Raw genomic sequence first — 17,948 nt, forward strand, 5'->3', positions numbered from 1 at the left:
CTTGTTTCAAATAACAGTGAACATTTGATTACACAGCATTGTTTAATGCAAAAATGTTCAGTTTATCAGCACTTTTTGGTCACCACATTACCACCGCAAGTCTTCTGCCAGTCTGACGGCGCCACTTTTCTCACATCGGAGCTGATCCTCAAATGGCTCCCTGCTCCCTACATAGTGCACTAGTTACGTAGGAATTTAAATACTGACTCCTGCAGCCCAGCAATGCAGCGTATTGCTAAAAGTGGTGATTTGAGATTCATCCACATTCATGCTTGACAAGCAGTGCACTGTTTTACAGCTGAAGCTATTTCTAAACTTGATGTTACACAGCACACTGTTTAGCAAGGGAGTACAGAGCCGTTTGGGACTCAGCCTGGGTTTGATTCTATTTATGACTGAAACACGAACTCTGAAGCATGTGAGCCACTCAGGTGACGTTCTTTAGACTATTATATTTTTTTTTCAGTGAATTACACACACACACACATGCACACGCACACACACACACACACACCTTCTAAGCCACTTATCCTTCTGGGTCGCATGGGTAGCTGGAGCCTATCCCAGCAGTGTGAATCATATAGTGAGTACTTTAATTCAAGTCTGTGATATTAATGAAGGAGCTGTTTAGGCTGTTGGCTCTTATAGCCTGTTAGCTAGCTGACCAGCTGGTTCTAGATATGAACATAAGTTTACAGACCCTCAGGTTAAACAGAAAACAGGTTCTTACTTTATCAATACACCTGATGCCCCATGCAAACAGCGTTAGAGTCAAAGATTATTCCACTAACATCAGAAAGTTTTTTCGTGCTGTGGTGCAGTAATACGAGTTCGGTTGCTGTGAGGCGGTCATAGCTGTGGTATGTGGTGGATTTTACCGGCTTCGAACGTGACTCAGCCAATCAGAGTTTAGTCAGCGGAGCTATCCGTTTTATATATTGTATTATATTACATTATATTACATTATATTAGAGTAACTGCCGCTGTGTCTTTGTGTAGCAGTTGGGTCAATGTGTAAATCTTCATTAATACTAAACAGAATCTATGATGTCAAGAATATAGGCCCTATATTCTGCAGCTGACCTCAATGACTTCACTGATGAGTGACAGATTCTTTTCCCACTGCTGGATGGTGGTCAGAAAAGGCCCTACGAAGCGGCTACCGGCCATGCTCTGCAGGTTCATGGCGTTATCGTCTAGGTTCTGCAGGATCTCGTCCACGGCGCCGAGAATGGAGCCTCGTTCCTGTGTGCCTTTAAAGTAGCGCTGCGCACTGAACTTCATGTTCTCCCACAACTCCACCACTTCCTTCACGCCCTGTGGAGAAATGGAGAAAATTCTCTATTTTTAAAGCAGAATATCAGAAGTGATACGTAATTACCCACATTAATGATTTTTCCGAATGCATAATTGAAAGCATGAATTATTTTTTTAATGCATAATTAACCAAACTTATGATTTACTAATATATCTTGTACAATTCTCACTAATTTGGCAGATAATTTTACTTTCCTATGTCTACAAGTGAATAAATCCATCTGCCAATAGACCATTAGGACAACAGTAGCATTTTACGTCCTCTTCAACCACTGATGTGGCTCATCAGGGAGTTGATCTGAATCAGGTGTGGCAGAGCAGGAGACTCTAAACTCAGCAATGAAGCAACTGAGCAGGGTGCCCGGGGCATCCTCTGTGATCCTACAGTGATTTTATACCTTCTCTATGCTGAGCTCTTTGACGGCTGAGGTGACGATGTCTCCGATGACGTTGCCGTGCTTGTGTAGCTCCATGGCGAACATGTTCTCCAGGGTGAAGGTGTCTGGGTTCATCTCAAAGCTGGTGCCTGTCCGCTGCATCAGCTCTTTCCAGTGCCTGAGACAAAGACGTGAAGGCCATGAAGAGCAAATATGAACAATCATATCTGGCACACCAGAATTACCTCTCTTAACCTATGTGTGGTGTTCATGTCTGTGGGACCCTAAACATTTTCAATGTTTACCAAGAGAAAAAATTATGTGATTTCTTGTTATTTCAGCCTCAGATTCTTGGCCTTTGCTCATTTTCTGTGAAGAACAAGTAAAATGGAAAAATGACATGGACAGGCTGCTGACTGGCTACAGCTGCTAAAGGAGAACCCTACGCTGACCACTTGTGACATTTTAAACATCTGGTATTTTTACATAAATTGGTGTGGCTTGTTATATTTATGAAAATTTGTGATTGTTAAATTTGTGAAACACTGGATCTGCATGACCAAGGCTTTCAATAAAAGCAAACATAATGATTACATGACTGCACTGTAATTTACCGGTAACCTTCTAGTGAACCCAGTGAGGAAAAATAGCTGGCTATTTCAAATAATACTCTTTGAGGTAACATAACTCAGTCAGATCAATGAGTTTCTCATCCAGTTATGTGGTGACACATTTACAAAAAGGCTCTAATTACATGTGATTTACAGAGTTTGTGTTGGCCAATTTATCATTTATCTACTAAGACCTTTCATAGTAACAACAACATAATTCTAATTAATTTTATTATTATTTTCTCTCTGTTTTGGGCAGAAGTAGGTCTATATTTAACTTTTTTATTGCAAATTGATAACATGTTTTCTTGATCTTTAGTAATACATTTAAATAATGACCTCTAACTCTTCAAGAAGGTGAACTAGTGTGTCACATGACACAACACATTTAAATATTGAGAGCAAAAATTATTATTTTGTCATGATAGTTCACAGCTTTGAGGTAAAACACAAGCCAAAACTAGACATAGCACTGCCAAAAACAGGGTAAAAAAAAAACAGCAGGAACTGACTTAAATATGTTGGACAAGCATCTCTAAGCAACAATAAAGACATGCATGTTAGGGCCAAAAAGAAAGACATCCTATTAAAAACTTTTATCAATGCATATGCAATGAAACAAACCCGAAATATATCAGCGGCCACCCCTTTGATCTACTGATAGACTATATTGCCAAAAGTCGCCCATCCAAATAATTGAATTCAGGTGTTCCAGTCACTTCCATGGCCAGATGTGTAAAAAACCAAGCACCTAGGCCTGCAGACTGCTTCTACAGACATTAGTGAAAGAATGGGTCGCTCTCAGGAGTCCAGTCATGAAATTTCCTCACTACTAAATATTCCACAGTCCACTGTCAGTGGGATTATAACAAAGTGGAAGCGATTGGGAACGACAGCAACTCAGCCACGAAGTGGTCGGCCACGTAAAATGACAGAGCGGTCAGCGGATGCTGAGGGGCGTAGTGCGCAGAGGTCACCGACTTTCTGCAGAGTCAATCACTACAGACCTCCAAACTTCATGTGGCCTTCAGATCAGCTCAAGAACAGCGTAGAGAGCTTCATGGAATGGGTTTCCATGGCCGAGCAGCTGCATCCAAGCCTTACATCACCAAGCGCAGTGCAAAGCGTGGAATGCAGTGGTGTAAAGCGCCGCCACTGGACTCTAGAGCAGTAGAGACGTGTTCTCTGGAGTGACCAATCACGCTTCTCCGTCTGGGAATCCAATGGCGGTTGCCAGGAGATGGTACTTGTCTGACTGCATTGTGCCAAGTGTAAAGTTTGGTGGAGGGGGGAACCGAATACTTTTGGAAATATAGTGTAACTGGTAAAGGACCGTTATGCTTACAGACAATAAATACAGGCACTTCTTAATGCCAGAATAGGGTTTGTGATGGTACAAAACGTTAGAGGATTTACCTCATTGTGCATGTCAAAGGACCACCTGATACCAGTACAGGTTCTAAACTGGACAGAAAAGTGAAACGCAACAAAGAAATGTGTATGGTGGATAACATGAAAGGTTATTTACCCCCCTGTTTAAGACCTGTCCTTATCACATCGTGTCTCAGATTAAAGCAGCCCAGAGGTTCTTCTCAACAGAAGCGAAGATGAAAATAACACTCAGGTGAAACCCTTTTCTGTACCTGTCCCTGAGAGCTTCATTCTTCAGGTCCAGCAGCAGAGGCAAAGAGTCTTTGAACTCTTTCATGCGGCCCTCCAGGAAGAAGGCCACAGGAAGCGCTCTCACATCCTTCGGCAGCTTCCTCAGGCTCTTAATGAAGCCTTCAATGCCCTCCTGCAGCAGCTGGATGTTCAGGTTCACCCACAGAGTCTGAGACCACTCTGTCTTAGCAGCCTGGGAGACACACGGAAGCACAGGCAAATGTTTCATGCATGTCTCACACAGTGAGTGCGTTTACACACACTCAATCATCCGATCATAATTTCTGCAGTTATCCGATTACTCAAATGGACATGTACACAGCATACTCTGATTCCTTGGATCAGAGTAAGGTCTAGAAATCCAATGAAGAAATCTGATAAAGAGAGCTAGGTTTTAGCTCAGTAATACGACGGCATTTTAGGGCCACTGTTCATAAAAATAAACATAGTAGACTTTGAGAATAAAGTCGGAATATTTCAAGAAAAAAAATCATATTTGAAGCATAAAGTGGTCTAAATGTAGGGGGCTGCCATAACGCATTGGGCTCTCGGTTGCTTTACTGGCGCATTGTGATCTTCATCCTCACTGCCTGTGAAACTTCATGCCCTCTTTGAATGGGGGGAGATGAAGCACCTGACAGCCGTGTAGACGACCCTGCCTGAGGTTCTCCTTCAACAACACAGACAGACGGTTTCCTCCGAGTCCGTCTGGCTCTTTATTCTAGATAAACAGTTCCCTGCTCAGCCGTTTCAGCCGTTTCTTACGCTAATACCAGGCTGGTGCTGATGAGCAAAAGAGACGGGGAGGCTGAGTGTTTCTTTACGGGGGAATCGATATGAAAGTGCAGCTCCACCAACTCAACGCCCCTCATTTACCACCAGGAGGAGCTGCTTCACTTCGCAAAGCCTTTGGCCACAATCCTGCAACCCTTCCTGGTATTAATGCCACTGTAATGTTGTAATTCTACAACTTTTTTCTCAAAATATTCCGACTTTATTCTCGAAGTCTACTGTTTTTATTGTTATTAACAGTAGCCCTGAAACGCTGTCGTACAGTAATCAGATTCCTCAGTGCATGCTGAGTGACGCTGAAACCGACTGCATGCTTGACTAAATGAAGGATTTTAATATTCTTCATCTTCTAGACGTTCATATTTTTAGGTAAAGTGGCGCGATATTAAAAAAAAGCTGTGACATGAAGTTTTACATTACATTTACATCACGTCTTCTGCTGTGAGTTTATCGGCTGGTTATAAAGCAGAAATCTGATTACAGTCTGACTCATTTATACCAGGAGTTTCCCATTATCTGATTACCCAAGCGCATATAAAAGCTCAGATTACTGACAAAATCTTATGATTGCAGTATTGAGCACCTGTAAACGCACTCATTTATCACAGACAGCGTTAAGAGTTTAGACATTATTATTCTTATAGTGTCTATACTAAGTGTAAAGCTATAATTACTATTGTTATGACCCCTGGTCGTTACAGCCTTTCTGTGTGTCTGCCACCACTTTGTTTATGCTCCCTCTTGCATGTTGCTTGCCATTGGTTGGCCACACGAAGGTGCCCTCCTGTATAAGACATTGCCGAGCCACCGCCTAGGGAGACATTCAGGGCTCTCTCCTCTCAACCTGGAAGAACACCTGTACAGACTAGCCCGGCACTCTTTATTCTGCTTCTCTTCGCTTTACTTTGGTTAAATCTGTGAAAGCTTTATTAGATTTTGTGAACGGCAGAGTGAGGAGGAGCGAGGAGGAGTGGGGTGCGTGCCTTTGGGTTTAGCCACCTTTTCTCCTGTTTTATTGTAGGATGTTAGGCTAGTTTTTCATATTTTTATTTGTTTAGTTAGTCGTCTAAAACCCTTCGTTGTTTTGTTTATTACTTTGGCATATTGCTCGTCCCTGAAGCCATCCTCCCACACGGCTCAGCCTTTAGTCACTGAGATCTTTTAGAAAAATAAGCCTTTGCTGGTTCGCTGGTTTAAGCTGCAACAGGTGTTTGATGAGGCAGCAGTTATGACCTGAATTATAGACATAAAACATAATTACAAATGGCAAAAACTCCATAACTCCATGTTGCCAGTATTAAGAAAAGTTGCTGAACTCACAGAAATAAAGTGCCTGGACCCGCGGCTGCTGTAATGCAGACACAGTGTGTATAGCATGGTACACGATGGATGGAGGACCAGCATAAGGCTAATCCTGAGCTACTAACACTATTTAAATAGTGCGACTCCACTGAAAGTCTACAGCTAGTCTGCCTCTGGACTGAGTCGAACCTTGTGTGCTTTGTAGATCTCGTAAATCTGCCTCAGGCCTCTCATGTCCCTCTGCACGTTGAGCAGTTCTGGATACATAGTGATTGGAAGGTCAAACAGCTTCTCAGCGTTGGCCAGCTCCTGACGGGAAGCCTCTATTTTAGCCAGCTCTGTCTCGTAGGTGCCCATGACAGTCAGTCCTGGTGAAAAATGGAAGTCATGGCACATTTTGAGGATTAATGTACAGTCATAATCAAAAGTTAAAGTAAGTTAACACATCCTCCACAGGGAACACGCTTATACATGTTTCTGCAAGTCAAGACCATCAGCACAAGCTTCTTTGAGCTAAGTAACTAAGGTTCCACATATATTTGAGGCGTCATGATACCAAACTTCACCACTGAAGTTCCTGGTACCACTTCGATACCCGAGCAAAATGAAAAGAAATACATTTAAATACAGTCATTTATTTATAAGCTATTAAAACCCACACTGAGCAGAACTTCAAACATCACCACAAACATTTTAAAACAACAACCAACCAGAGCAGCTGTCTTTACAACATCAAGAAAAAGAACTTGCAAACCCAGTGAACCAGATGATGAAAGTGGATCAGCACTTTAATATACGTTAATATTCTATTCTGATGATATAACTAATAAATTATTCCATGGATGCTTTGAAGTAGTAATTGTTAATTTTTGCAGATGTCCATCTCGTTCTGTAGTATTTTGTATATAACAGATATATGTTTACTCACAACTGCATATCGCTGAAGAAAACCTCGTATCTCCAGGATGGTAGCTTTACAGTAGAAGGTTAAAACCTACTTCACTTTCAATGTGAGTCAAAGGAACATTGGGTCATTTCTTTTAGTCCATTCATCATGAAATTGAAAAAATTACACACAGTGTAAAGGGCAACATATACTTTCATATTATGTCAAAAACTGGAAAACGTCAAAAATGGAGATAGGAGGTTTTCTTCTGACAACAGCGATATGTATAGATATCCATATCTGCATATCGTCACTGTCCAAAGAAAAGAAAAACCTTCTCTACTTTTAAAAATTAAGTAAATTTGAAGATATTTTATCACAAGCAATTTTGGAGTATTTCTCCTGGTCCATTATTCATGAAATTTGCTGAGCTCAGGTAATGTAGAAAATGAAAAATCGCAAAAAACGCAGATCCTTGTTTGTTTTTCTGGACAGAAGCAATATGCACAGATATTGACACATCATTTTAGTTGTTTTCACATCTGCCTTTATTACTATTCTGTCCTGTTTACTGTATTTTTATGTTTTTTATGCCCTAGTTAAATATTTATTACTAGTCTGGGTGCTTGTTTGGTCTGTTCAGTATGTTACATGTCATAGAGGTGTGTATTCATCAAGACAAATTCTTTTTATGTGTAACACACTGGGCAAAATAAAGTGATTCTGATACTTTTGGCATCAATAGTGTTTTCCTCAAAGCTGAGAAGAGAGAGTTAAAGCTGACAAAGCTGGTGAAAAGCCTTCTGCTCCAGCAAAAAGTTGGAAAATCTTCGCAGCTAAATGTGCAGCCCTATTTATTTGTTAAGAATGATTATATCAGACACAGAACATCTACATGCATTACAGTGGTACATATGGAAGACCTCAGGGGCAAAAAATAAACACTTTTATGGTCATAATTTCAGGGAATGCACCTCTGGACCAGCACTACTATGTGTACCTTTCTCCAAGTTGTCTCCAGCTGCTCCTGGGCCATGCATGTTGAAGCTCTCAGCGAAGATAGCTAGTTCCTGCTTGTACTGCTCTATCTGCTCCTTAGTGATCTGAGAGAGACAACAAAGACAAGACTGACTGCAGTACAATATTAAACTGAGGCGCAATGCAAGGGACATGATTCCAGTCATCTCCCATATTTAAGCACCACTTTATAATAAGATGGCCCTCATAATGGGTTAATGGTTTAAATTAGTTTATTATAGGTTATTATTACTATATAATAATATACCATTATTACTATTGGGGGCAGTCGTGGGGGTTAGGGAACTGGCCCTGTGACCAGAAGGCCGCCGGTTCAATCCCCAGCACTGACAGTCCATGACTGAGGTGTCCTTGAGCAAGACACCTAACTCCCAATTGCTCCCCGGGCGGCGTGGATAGGGCTGCCCACCGCTCCGGGCAAGTGTGCTCACTGCCCCCAGGTGTGTGTGTATTCACTAGTGTGTATGTGGTGTTTCACTTCATGGATGGGTTAAATGCGGAGGTTACTCAGCAGCTGTTTGAGAAGCTCACCTCAGTGAAAGTCTTTTTAACTCTGCCCAGACTGCGGTCCACCTGCCTGGACTCAGCAAAGAGATCGCTCCACACTTCCTCAATGTGGGAGACCAGCTGCAGCTCCTCCTCTGCAGCCTGTACAACACATGGCGACCACCAGAAATAAATCTGCATTAATGCCTTAACTGTGGAAACCAAAGTCACTATGCAATAATTCCACTACGACAGCGGATGACCGTCAAATTGGGCAGCGTCATTGTTGTCTGCATTAAATTTCATAAATTGTCAACTGTGTATAGGAGAATAGTGGTGAGCTCACTTGTATGTTGTACATGCTGAGAGTCCTGTATCGCTCCTGGATGTCCACGAACCTCATCTCTACTGTCAGAGACATGTTTCGGATGTTTGAGATGGTGCCGAGGACAAACTTGAGGTCTTCCAGCGTGTTCGGAGTCCTCTTTAGATTCTCTGACAGTTGCTGTTTACAATGATAACAACGGAGAGAAATTTTGTTTGAGTTTATGAAGTGTGACAACTAAGAACTGACAGTCATAAAAGCCAGTAAAGCACTGTTTAAAGAGTGGAGCATAACATATAAACTATATATTGTAAATAATATCAGCCAATACTGTCAAAAATGTTCATATCGGCAGGACCCTGATAAACATAACAGAAAAACTGAACACTTGTGTGTTGAGCACCTATTTCTTGTGTGCACACTGCATTGTTAACTACCAGCTGTATATTCTGTGAATCATGAGACTTTTAAGACACACATGCACAGTACAGTCAACTGAATTGCTCACAGTTCCTGACATGTATGTTCAAATCACCTGTAGCTGACTGCGGAGGGCGTACAGGTCCTCCCGGGCTGAGTCGTTCAGCAGCCTGCCCAGAGAGGTGACCCAGGCTTGGGCATTCTCCTGCACAGTGCGTGCCAGAGGCTCCAGGTTCAGCCTGATGATGTGCTCATCCTTCATCAACGGCTGCTGCGCCACCTCTTGGCTGACGCGGGCATAGAACTGTAGCTTCTCATCGTACATCACGCATGAGGGCTTCTTAGCTGCAAACTTCTCCATCATGATGGCTTTGTTCAGCTTCCAGAGGGGCCGAAAGCGTTTCCAGTGGTTCAGGTAGCGTCCCACCGAGCTGAGGAGCCTCTGGGCACTCTGGGATATGGCCATGGCATGCTCATTTACCTGCGGCTGCTGGGACACCTCGCTGTAGAAGCTGAAGATGAGTGGCTCGTCCTCCCCGTCGATGCGTTGCGGTGGACACTCGATACAGGTGCCGTGCATCCAGCGAACAAACCGCTACAGAAGCAGGGTGAGAGAGCGAAGCTATAGGTTTAAGATAATAAACATTTAACCATCACATCGGTGCCAGTGTACAATACAATATATCACAATGAACACTTGAAACAATGGACACATGTTATGCAGTACACACCTAAATGTTTTATACTACAGGGAGATTCACTCGAAAGAGGCCCCGGATATTCTGTAACAACTCTCTCTAGGACGATGCAATCTGATCAAAACAACATGCAATGTGCTCCTCAGTACATGGAGCTCCAAACAAGCTGGGATGCCCCTGCATCGTAGCATTGAGGTAGGTGCTGGACAGCCGTGCAGACCCCCGTACCCCTCCGTAATTTCAAAGCGGTTTTGGCCGCCATGGTCGCCAGATCTGACACCACCAGACCTCTTCCTTTGGGGTATGGTCAAACGGGAGTTACAACAGAATATTCAGGGCCTCATTCAAATGAATCTCCCTGTAGATGTAATACAGTATGAGAAATGAACATTGTGGTCAGACCGTCCTCTAGAGATTATCTAAAGATGCTGAAATGATTAATAAACCATTATTATCTGAAACCCAGCTGATTATCCGCAGCATTAAGGTTAGGTTTAGGATTTTGTTAAGGGTTATGGGTTGGATTTAACAGAATCTATTGCATTCAATTTGAGGTTTTGTTGCATTTAAAAATATTAGGTTGAATGCACATTAAAGACAAGGTGAGCATCTACAAAGCTTGCAAGCAGACTCACAAAATAAAGTGCTACCTTTACAGTTTTTGCCCCCAAGGTTTGACTCATTGAGGCATTTTTGAGCTTTACGAGGAAAATGATTTGTACACATGGGGTATGTCAAAAAAAAATGAATATTTTTTAAAGTGGTTAAAAGTTCAAACATAGAAGAACCTTCACTGTTTATTCAAATATTTATATCTGCATATGACTCAGGAAGTAGTAAAGGCCTTATAGGACGACTGTATTCAGCCCTAAGATCTCTGAATAACAATTCAACTGATTATATAAAACAACGATGGGAGAAAGAACTCGGCATATCTCTATCAGAGGAGACATGGATAAATGCCTGGAAGACCCAATCCAGTTCTACTAATTCTCTCGTGTGGAGGGACTTCTGCTGGATGAATCAAATCCGTTTTTTTCATAACGCCCAAACAAAAGTCCAAATAAAAGGGTTCGGTTTGTGAATGCCGGCGAGAATGTGGTGTGGGGCCAGCAGACCATGCCCACATTTACTGGAAGGGGGTAAGAGAGATAATTTCAGAAACCTTAGATTTGGTGCTTGACTCCTCCTTTGTCATGTTGTACCTTGGTATTATTCCAAAATCTGTAAATAAGTGTGATGCTGACCTGCTAAAGGTACTTTCAGCAGCTGGGAAAAAAGCGATTACAAAGTGCTGGCTGAAAAGAACCCCTCCCACACTACGGACCTCTTCATAGAGACTGTCAATTATCTACACCGGATGGAAATTATGACATTCTCTCTGAGACGGCAGAAAGAAAAAGGATCGAGGTACTGGCGGACGTGGGTCTGTTCCTTTGCTGCTGCCCTACTTGACCTCTGTTTATGTTTATGTCCACATTCATGTTGTATTGTTTGTGTTTTTGTATTGTTTAAGAAATTTCAATAAAAATTAATAATAAAAAAAAATAATATTTTTTGTAGTTTTTGGGGGCAATTTTGCCATGTGCCCATGATCCAACATGTAGGACATTTACTTATCATATATTAAAGTCATAACATGATGACCACCTGACTGTCCATTTTATCAGCTCCACTTACTATATAGGACCACTTTGCAGTTCTACAGTTACAGACTGTTTGACTATTTGGGTGGTGGATCATTCTCAGCACTACAGTAACACACACAGCGTCCTGTGACCACTGATGATGGATCAGAGAATGACCAACACAACAGTGGACACTGTTTAAAAACTCCAGCAGCGCTGCTGTGTCTGATCCACTCACACCAGCACAACACACACTAACACACCACCACCATGTCAGTGTTACTGCAGAGCTGAGAATGATAGTACCTGCTCTGTGAGGGTCCATGGGGGTCCTGACCACTCTGGTAACAGAGTATCAGAGAAACAGATGGACTACAGTCTGTAACTGTAGAACTACAGAGTGCAGCTATACAGTAAGTGGAGCTGATAAACTGGACAGTGAGCGTAGAAACAAGGAGGTGGTCAGAATGTTCTGCCTGATCATATATATATATATATATATATATATATATATATATATATTAGTAGTATTTTTAACCTACTTTGTCTCCTCAAGTAAGTCAAGGCTAATTCCTAAATCTAGGCAGGTTTCCCCAGTCACATCATGTCACCAGTTGGGAGGGTGAAGGCTAGATTGTGCTTCCTCAGAAATGTGTGAAGCTCCACTAAATCTTTAAACTACCACTAACACAACCTCGTTGAACAGCTCAGCACACTTGAAGGAGAATGCCAATTCTGGTATGTCAGCTGACAGACACTCATGTTGCCTACCGTTGCACTAAATGATGGCAGAGAGGGAGGGAGGACCATCCAGAGAGGGCAAGGCCAATTACGCTCTCTTGATTTTCCAGCAACAGCTATAAATGATGTTTAAAAGGTTCTCATCTCCATTTCCACATTAAGCTCATTCAGCACGGACAAGTCAGAACAGTCATGTTTGAGGACACCTGGTTGTTTTTTCACAGAAACAGTTCATTTAATTCACAAATATTAAAATGCAGTTTCTATATTCTGCCCACCTTGGTGCTCTCCACGCAGTCCCGAACGCTCTGCATTACGAGCTTGTACACCTCGTTACTTTTGGGGTGCAGCACGATCTCCGGAGCTGAAAGGATGGTCTCAATTTGGAACAGAGGGGTGGATCCCATCAGAGCGGTGTTGAACAACTGTAGGTTCCTGTCATAGAAAATTCACAGTCCATCACGTTACATAACAGTCTTCGGTATGAAGCTCTGTGGCATTCTTTGCTGCTAATGGCTGCTTTTTACACTGATGTGGCGATAAAAATTCAGCTTTCAGTGGTTAAGTTTGCAAGTATGAGCAAGAGCAGCCCCTTTCTTCAGGCCCTCTAGTGGCCATTCAGAATAGAAATAGTATCAGACATTTTTAACTGATATAATCAAATAACATATTTATCGCATAGGCCTGTGATCGGATTAACTAGGACAATGTTGTCGCTCTGTGGGAAATGTTGTGCCTCTGTGTTGAGCTGTTGGTGAGCAATGAAGGAAAAACGACTGAGCCCACGAAAACTTGTGGAAACAACTGCAATTTTCTTGACGTCAGAAATTAAGTAAAAAATCTGCTTCTGCTTTTATAATCATACACATTCCCACCAAAATATACTCCATCAACATTACTGAAGAAAAAAAACGCACAGTTGCATGTTTAGCCTCCAGAACAGGCACACTGTTAAAAATAAGAGGTCAGCTTAACTTAAAATAACATAGTAACGGATTTCATGGCTTTCCTTGAGTTGACTCAACTTGTCCAGACAGACTTGACCAGTTGTGTGACCAGAGGTTGAGTCAAAAACTCTCCCAGCTACTGTTTCTAGTTCTGCATCTTGCTTAGATAAACAAAACTGAATTCATGCTTTTATAACTCAGTTTCTCCACTAGCTGGCGCTCCTTCTGTCACACAGTCCCATCAGGCATATTTTCTTCTTGGGCTTCTGGACATGGGCAGCTGTGGCGTTGCTGGGATTCAAACTCACAACCTCCAGATGTTGGGATGAATTATTAGACAGTTGCACCACATGAGACAATGTCACGATTGGCTCCTCCCACTCCATGTGTTTGTTTTGGTTTTGTAACTCCGCCCTGATTGTTTTCACCTGACCCTCATTTTAAGCCCTGTGTATTTAAGCCCTGTGTTTGCCCCTTGAGTTCGCCGGTCTTTGTTTGATGTTTGCTTCGCTGAACTCTGTTTGTTCTTAGTCCTATTCTGGTTTGTGTCATGTCTGAACCCCTATCTATCCGTGTTGGCTATGTGCACCTGGACCGTTTTGACTATGACCCTGGATTTGCCCCTGATAAATCTCAGCGTATGCGTCCGCATCTTCGCTCCGCGTTACAGATGACGCCAGGCTTTAAAGGGAAAACAACTCATATTTTCTCCAGTGTTTTAAACATTTGTAGACACAAAATCTGAGCTGCTTCATGTGTTCCTGAGTGGTGCAGTGGACTGAGCGTTGACCCCTACAGCAAGCTATGAGTTTGAGCCCTAGCGATGCCACAGCCATCCGTAAGTGTGGACCCAAGAGGAAAAAAAAAGTCCAATGTGTCCTTGCTAGTAGGGAAGTTGAGTATAAAAGTTCACTCTGTTCACCAAACTGAGATACAGAACTCTGGTGTTGTCTGTCACGCAGCCTCCAGAATTCCTTGTCCAAATGGACTCAACCACGTGACATCACAGGTGACACAATGCCCCTATCTGCGCTCCATGTCTCCGGAATATTGATGAGCATCACCTGTGTGATGCACTTGAAGTAGTATATAGCCCGGGCTATAGCTTAGAGACGTTGCGAAGTATTGATTCACTTTGAGTTGATTTACTGAGCAATTTTTCCGTGTATGACCTACTGCTGTTCGTTTTAAGTTTATGCTCTTCCTGCCATGCTCTTTGGATGTGTTTACTGCTTTCTCTGGTTTTTGGAATTGAACTCAGCCTGTTTTTGTGACTACGACTTGGATGTTTATATCAGTAAAAGCCCTTTTGATAACAGTAATCTGCAAGCGTCTGACTGTGCTGGAATCCTTACATCCTCAAGTTGAGTCAACTCAAGAAAAGCCATGTAATCAGTAGCTACATCATTTTGAGTTGAGCTGACCTCTCAATTTTAACAGTGAATTACAACCACTGTAAAAAAGGCTTAAAGGATTTCAACCCAGAATATGAATGTTGTCAGGTAGTCTTGAGGCAACTCAGAAGCCAATAACTGCTACAAATATGTTACTCTACTGATGACTATACTGGGCTGATTGCATTTTTAACCCATTTAACCATACTGTTATACAGAGACGGCAACTGGCAGCTGTTCAGTTGAACTGCTTGTGTAGGTGTAACATTGCGAAAATTGCAAAAAACGGTTATTTTTGCCAAGTGGAGAAGGTTTAAAGGAATAAAGCCCAGCTTTAGCTGATCGGTAAAAGCAGCAGGTCTTACTTCAGGACCATCTTGCTGAGCGAGTCATAGACTTTGCACTCCCAGTAAGCGTAGTACTGGGCCATGCGCTTGGCCTTGCCGCTGCTCGTCTGCATGATGAGGCTCTCCATCTTGGTAAGGAGTGGACCGATGGCTGTGTACTTCCTGCTCAGAAGGTTCACGTCTTTTGCCCTCTCCCTCTCAATCAGCTCAAAGAACTCCTTCACTCCTGCAGCAGGAGACAAATTCATGCGCTTCATATTAGGACGTAAGAATGCTGGGGCGCATCATGTTAATGATATATACATTAACCTGACATGTTAATTATACGTTCTGTGTTAAAATATCTGTGATCGGAGGCTGTTAGGCATTTATTTGTTAAAAAAAAGTATGATTAGAATAAATATATGTAAACAATACACTGTCATCTGCGTGAGTGTGTTAGTTTAATGATTTCTACAGCTCTCGTTGAGTATGTCCAATGTTTATCATCCAATACTTGTTTTATCTAATTAATCCTTTATGAAATTAAGTTCTGCTAAACGAACTGAATGAATCCATGTGATAATTTAGGCTGTAGCAGTGGTTCTCACGCGGGAAAGGGTGGAGAGCCCTCTCTGGGTCGGGGATGAGCTCTTGCCTCAAGTGGAGGAGTTTAAGTATCTCGGGGTCTTGTTCACGAGTGATGGTACAAGGGAGCGGGAGATTGACAGGTGGATTGGTGCTGGGTCAGCAGTGATGCGGGCTCTTTACCGGTCTGTTGTGGTAAAGAAAGAGCTGAGCTATAAGGCAAGGCTCTCGATTTACCGGTCGATCTATGTTCCCACCCTCACCTATGGTCATGAGCTTTGGGTAATGACCGAAAGAATAAGATCGCGAATACAAGCGGCCGAAATGAGTTTCCTCCGCAGGGTGGCTGGACTCTCCCTTAGAGATAGGGTGAGAAGTTCGGTCATCCAGGAGGGACTCGGAGTAGAGCCGCTGCTTCTTCACGTCCAGAGGAGCCAGTTGAGGTGGTTCGGGCATCTTGTTAGGATGCCTCCTGGACGCCTCCCTTGGGAGGTGTCACAGGCAAGTCCACCGGGGAGGAGACCCCGGGGAAGACCCAGGACACGCTGGCGTGACTATATTGCCCAGCTGTCCTGGGAGCGCCTCGGAATCCCCTTTGGAGAGCTAGTGGAAGTGGCTGGGGAAAGGGAGGTCTGGGCTTCATTGCTCAGGATGCTGCCCCCGCGACCCGAACCCCGGAGAAGCGGAAGATGATGGATGGATGGATGGACAGTTTATATATATATATATATATATATATATATATATATATATATATATAAATATATATATAAAACTGTTGTCAGATCAAAACCTCATATCTCCAAAATGGTAACTTTACAGGAGAAGCAAAAAATATACTCTACTTTTAATGGAAGTCAATGGAACTAGACTTTTTTCCAAGCAAATCTGGGTAATTTCTGTTGGTCCTTTCATCATAAAATTTACAAACAATATATAGCACCACAAGTATTTTTAAATTATGTCAAAAACTGAAAAATGACAAAAATGGGCATACAAGGTATATATATATATATATATATATATATATATATATATATATATATATATATATCCATATCCATCTCCATCCGCTTATCTGAGTCTGGGTCGCCTGGGCAGCAGCCTAAGCAAAGAGGCCCAGGCCTCCTCCAGCTCTTCCGGAGGGATACAGAGGCGTTCCCAAGACAGTCGAGAGCTATAATCCCTCCAACGTGTCCTGGGTCTTCCCCAGGGTCTCCTCCCCGTTGGACATGTCTGGAACACCTCCCTAGGGAGGCGTCCAGAGGCAATTCTTACCAGATGCCCAAACCACCTCAACTGGCTTATCTCAACGTGGAGGCTCTACTTCGAGCCTCTCCTGAATCGCCGAGCTTCTCACCCTGTCTCTAAGGGAGAGCCTGGCAACCCTGCAGAGAAAACTCATATATATTTCTTTTTTTTCACTTCAAAATATTCAGTTGATTAATCTATCTTCACTCTGATTCTTAAGCCCTTTAAATCCCTGACTTATTCCATCCTAAGACTTATTATTCAGTAATTAAAAGAAATATAAACGGCTTATTCTGAAGGTATACGAGTGAGGAATGGAAGCCTGGATGAGATGTTCAGGTGTCCAACACTGAGTACATATACATGCACTCAATAATCCGCTCATAATCAAATGTCTGCAGTTATCTGATTATTCATATGGTCATGTAAACACTGTACTCAGATCTAGAAATGTGATCAAGTGTTTTAACTCAGTAATCAGATTTCTCAGTCTGCGCAGGCGCGAGAACAGATGGTGGATGTCGCGAGACGCAGCAAAACACTGTTGGAGCGGCACTGAAATAAAACGTAAAACGAAAGATTTGAACATTATTCATCTACTACACGATGTAAGTTCATATTTTCAGGTAAAGCGGTGCAAAAAAAAAAAGCCACGGCATGAAGTTTGAGTTTTACATCCCGTCTTCCTCTGTGAATTTATTGGCTGGCTGCAAAGCAAAAATCCAAATATCACCTGACTCATGTAACATTTCCCATTATCCGATTACTAAAGTGCATGTAAACGTTTTGATCGGATTACTGACAAAATCTGATTTTACATTTACATTTACAGCGTTTAGCAGACGCTCTTATCCAGAGCGACTTACAAGAAGAGCTTTGTCTGTCTAGAGAAAGTGTCTTTGCTAGTTACCAGTAGGTTTGAGAGAAAGACGGTCAGTGTAGATTTTCTGTTATATGAGTTATTGAGTGCATGTAAACGCACTCTCTGCTTTTTTCTGGCTGATCAGCTCTACACCGTAAAAAAATAATACTCTGCTCACATAAAATAAAATAGTAATTGATTACATGGCTTTTCTTGAGTTGACTCAACTTGAAGACACCAGAGGTCACACAACTCAGACTTCTTAGCTGAGTCAAAATTTCTCCCAGCCACTGTTTG

The 17,948-nt window shown here is 42.4% G+C and overlaps 1 protein-coding gene across 1 annotated transcript in view; it reads right to left on the reverse strand.

Annotated features, from left to right (window-relative positions):
* The window catches only part of dnah10 (dynein axonemal heavy chain 10), a 110,299-nt gene that overhangs the window by 67,612 nt on the left and 24,739 nt on the right, over positions 1-17,948 (reverse strand). The window contains exons 18-27 of the mRNA XM_017725210.2: positions 14,990-15,197; positions 12,562-12,718; positions 9,332-9,811; positions 8,818-8,976; positions 8,517-8,633; positions 7,948-8,050; positions 6,251-6,429; positions 3,949-4,160; positions 1,716-1,872; positions 1,084-1,317 (exon numbers count right to left, since the gene is read on the reverse strand). Of these exons, the coding sequence (XP_017580699.2) occupies positions 1,084-1,317; positions 1,716-1,872; positions 3,949-4,160; positions 6,251-6,429; positions 7,948-8,050; positions 8,517-8,633; positions 8,818-8,976; positions 9,332-9,811; positions 12,562-12,718; positions 14,990-15,197 (2,006 nt within the window). The remainder of the gene's footprint in view (positions 1-1,083; positions 1,318-1,715; positions 1,873-3,948; positions 4,161-6,250; positions 6,430-7,947; positions 8,051-8,516; positions 8,634-8,817; positions 8,977-9,331; positions 9,812-12,561; positions 12,719-14,989; positions 15,198-17,948) is intronic.

Source organism: Pygocentrus nattereri, chromosome 20 (assembly GCF_015220715.1).
Source record: "Pygocentrus nattereri isolate fPygNat1 chromosome 20, fPygNat1.pri, whole genome shotgun sequence".
Taxonomy (NCBI): Eukaryota; Metazoa; Chordata; class Actinopteri; order Characiformes; family Serrasalmidae; genus Pygocentrus; species Pygocentrus nattereri.